Genomic DNA, 3155 nt, shown 5'->3' on the forward strand with positions numbered 1-3155 from the left:
CGATATCTTAAAAATACACCCATTAAATGAAATGAAATTTATTTATATCTAAATACAAGATCATTTGATTTATCTATTTATTTATATAGAAGAAAGTACATGTGCAAGTGCAACTCAAATATCATAATTTTTTTTTTACTGGACGAAAATATTGTACTTCATAACTGTTATTTTTTCTTTCATGCAGCCCAGGTGCGTATTTATCATCATTATACTACTTAATAACCTGATGTGTTTAAATAAGAGTTAAAAGAGTACGTTTTATTTGCTAATGGAAGTTACACGAACCTGAACATCTAAACAAATCCTCCAGTGCATGAACCAAGACAACCTTTATAAACAGGACATACCCAGCGTCCTCTTTTGTCATAGTAGAAGCACAAGTGTCATCATGTTATGTGCAAAAATGTCTTCTTCTTCTTCTTCTCCTGCTGTTCTCTCAAAATGCACCGTTTTCCCTCACCGGAACTCCACTCTGGGGGACCTCAAGCTCTCTATCTCCGACCTTAACATGTTTTTATCTCACTACATCCAAAAAGGCTGTCTCTTCGCCACTCCTTCACTTCCCTCTCACTCTCACACTCTCATCCCTCACCTCAAAAACGCGCTTTCCCAAACCCTCTCTCTCTTCCCTCCCCTCGCCGGCCGTCTCAAAACCGACACCGACGGCTTCGTTTACATCACATGCAACGACGCCGGCGTCGACTTCATCCACGCCACCGCCACCGATATCTCCGTCGCAGACCTCCTCTCCCCGTCGTCTTCGTCTGATGTCCCTCCAATCTCCAAGCAACTCTTCCCCTTCCACCACAAAATCAGTTACACCGCTCATTCTTCCCCTATCATGGCCTTCCAGGTCACCGATCTCGCCGACGCCGTCTTCCTCGGCTGCGCCGTCTGCCACTCCGTCACCGACGGCGCCTCCTTCTGGAACTTCTTCAACACCTTCGCCGGAATCTCAAGAGGAGCCACCATCTCTCCCTCCAGCCTCCCCGATTTCCGCCGCGAGTCCATCCTCAGCTCCAACGTCGTGCTCCGCCTGCCAGAAGGTAACAATAAAATCACTAAAACAAAACAAATAATTAATGCATTAATGATAAAAATTACAATTATTATAATTGTGTTGCCATGAGTCAGAAAATTTTATATTACAAGTAATTGCGCGAAAATGAAAAAAAAAAAACTGAGTAATTCGGGAAAAACTATTCAAAACCATGCTCTGTTGCACAACACTAAATTTAGTAATAATTTTTTTTTGGTAGATATCAAGGTGACCTTTAATGTGGAGGAACCTTTTCGCGAGAGAATCTTCAGCTTCAGCCGCGAATCAATTCAGAAACTGAAAGCTACTGTGAACAAAAGCTTGACATTGTTTCCTCCGCCAGAGAACGGTGACGCGGTTGAGTTGATGGCGAAGATGAGCAGCGACACGCAACTGAGAACGGTTACAGAGATTTCGTCGTTTCAGTCACTGTGCGCGCTGGTGTGGCGCTGCGTGACGAAGGCGCGAAATCTCGAGGGGTCGAAAACGACGACGTTTCGAATGGCAGTTAATGTTCGCCAACGCATGGAGCCCAAGTTGGGGGACAGTTACTTCGGGAACGCGATTCAGAGCATTGCCACGTGCGCAGAAGCTGGTGATGTGGCGTCTAAGGAGCTTCGCTGGTGCGCGGAGCAGCTGAACAAAAGCGTGAAGGCCTTCGATGGTGCTACGGTGCGCCGTAACTTGGAGAATTGGGAGCGCGAGCCTAAGTGCTTCGAGTTGGGAAACCACGACGGCGCCACCGTGCAGATGGGAAGCTCGCCGAGGTTTCCGATGTACGACAATGATTTTGGATGGGGGCGGCCCTTAGCCGTTCGCAGCGGCGGAGCGAACAAGTTTGACGGCAAGATGTCGGCGTTTCCCGGGAGGAATGGCGGCGGCGCCATCGATTTGGAGGTGGTTTTGGCGCCGGAAACCATGGCGCGACTCGAGTCTGATTCTGAGTTCATGTTTTACGTGTCTGGTTGGTAGGGACGCATGTTTTAATCTGAATAGCTTAGCTTTCACCGTGATGTTGTTGTTGCCGTTAGATTGTGTTTATTTATTTTACCGTGTTTATAAAAAACTTGAGTAACGCCGTAACGGCACGCTTAGAATGGGGCTGATTTTGCTGTGCTAACAGCATCTCTGCGACTGCGCCATTGTGCGTTATTTGCCTTATTAGTATTTATTGTATTGTTATTGATTCCAGTTCCTGAAATCAAGTTCGCTTTTAATTTTAATTTATTAGCAAGCGGATCTTTTTTTTTTTTCTCTATGAATGATTTTAAATTTTTTTAAACATCTTTTCATTAAATGAAAAATATATTAAAAGGTAACTCTAATTAAGTGTTAATTAATTTTCTAAGGATACTAACACTAATTAAGGAATTAAAAGAGAATTTTTTATTTATTTAAAATCATATGAAAATATATTTAAAAATTATAAAAAGTGTATTATGCGTTTTAATAAAAATATTTCTATTTTTATTTATTTAAAAAGTGACATAAAATTACTATAATTTATTGGTTGATTGATTTTGAATTTGATCTCTTAAATAAAATTTTAGATTAAAGTTTTATGAATGAAAAGAAAATTAATTCTAACAAAATCTAAATTGCCAAGTAGCAATCAGCAAATGAAACGAGTCAACATAACTAAAGCATATAGGAACAATGAAACAGTACCGAATAAAGAATTGGTGTTCACCAAACTTGTACGTATATACGGCCTTATTTTGAGTATCAATTTACCATTTTGAGTATCAATTTACCATTTCAACATTGTAAGGACCTCGCCAGAGAAGCCATAGGCCAATAACACAGTAATAATAGCTTAATTTATAATTGCTTCAAAATAAATAAATATAGGCTTAATTATGAATTTAGTATTTATAAATTTTTGTTTTCTTAGTTTTGGTTTCTATGTACTTTTTTGTTTTTTTTAGTTCATGTAAATTTTCATCATTTTAATTTTGATCCTTGTATTTTTTTTTCTTTTTTTAAGTACCTCTAAGTTTAAGGTTTCTTTATCAATTTTAGTTCGTAAAGTGTGAACTTACAAAAATTAAAAGCTAAAATAATTCTAACCTTAAAAATATTAAAATAAAAAAATAAAAATTTATAAGGATCA

At 39.2% G+C, this 3155-nt stretch overlaps 1 protein-coding gene across 1 annotated transcript; it reads left to right on the top strand.

Moving 5' to 3' along the window:
* Positions 1 to 338: 338 nt before the first annotated feature.
* On the top strand, positions 339 to 2265 carry LOC114382289 (uncharacterized acetyltransferase At3g50280-like). The gene is made up of 2 exons (XM_028341598.1): positions 339 to 1049; positions 1263 to 2265. The coding sequence occupies exons 1-2, from the start codon at positions 392 to 394 to the stop codon at positions 2012 to 2014; spliced, it is 1410 nt and encodes a 469-aa protein (XP_028197399.1). The 5' UTR covers positions 339 to 391; the 3' UTR covers positions 2015 to 2265.
* Positions 2266 to 3155: the final 890 nt, after the last annotated feature.

Source organism: Glycine soja, chromosome 13, assembly GCF_004193775.1.
Source record: "Glycine soja cultivar W05 chromosome 13, ASM419377v2, whole genome shotgun sequence".
NCBI classification, from domain to species: domain Eukaryota; kingdom Viridiplantae; phylum Streptophyta; class Magnoliopsida; order Fabales; family Fabaceae; genus Glycine; species Glycine soja.

Coding starts and splice junctions, on each gene's coding strand:
- LOC114382289 (XM_028341598.1), top strand. CDS start 392: ATGTTATGTGCAAAAATGTCTTCTTCTTCTTCTTCTCCTGCTGTTCTC. Junction 1,050..1,262: donor CGTGCTCCGCCTGCCAGAAG/GTAACAATAAAA, acceptor TTTTTTTGGTAG/ATATCAAGGTGACCTTTAAT.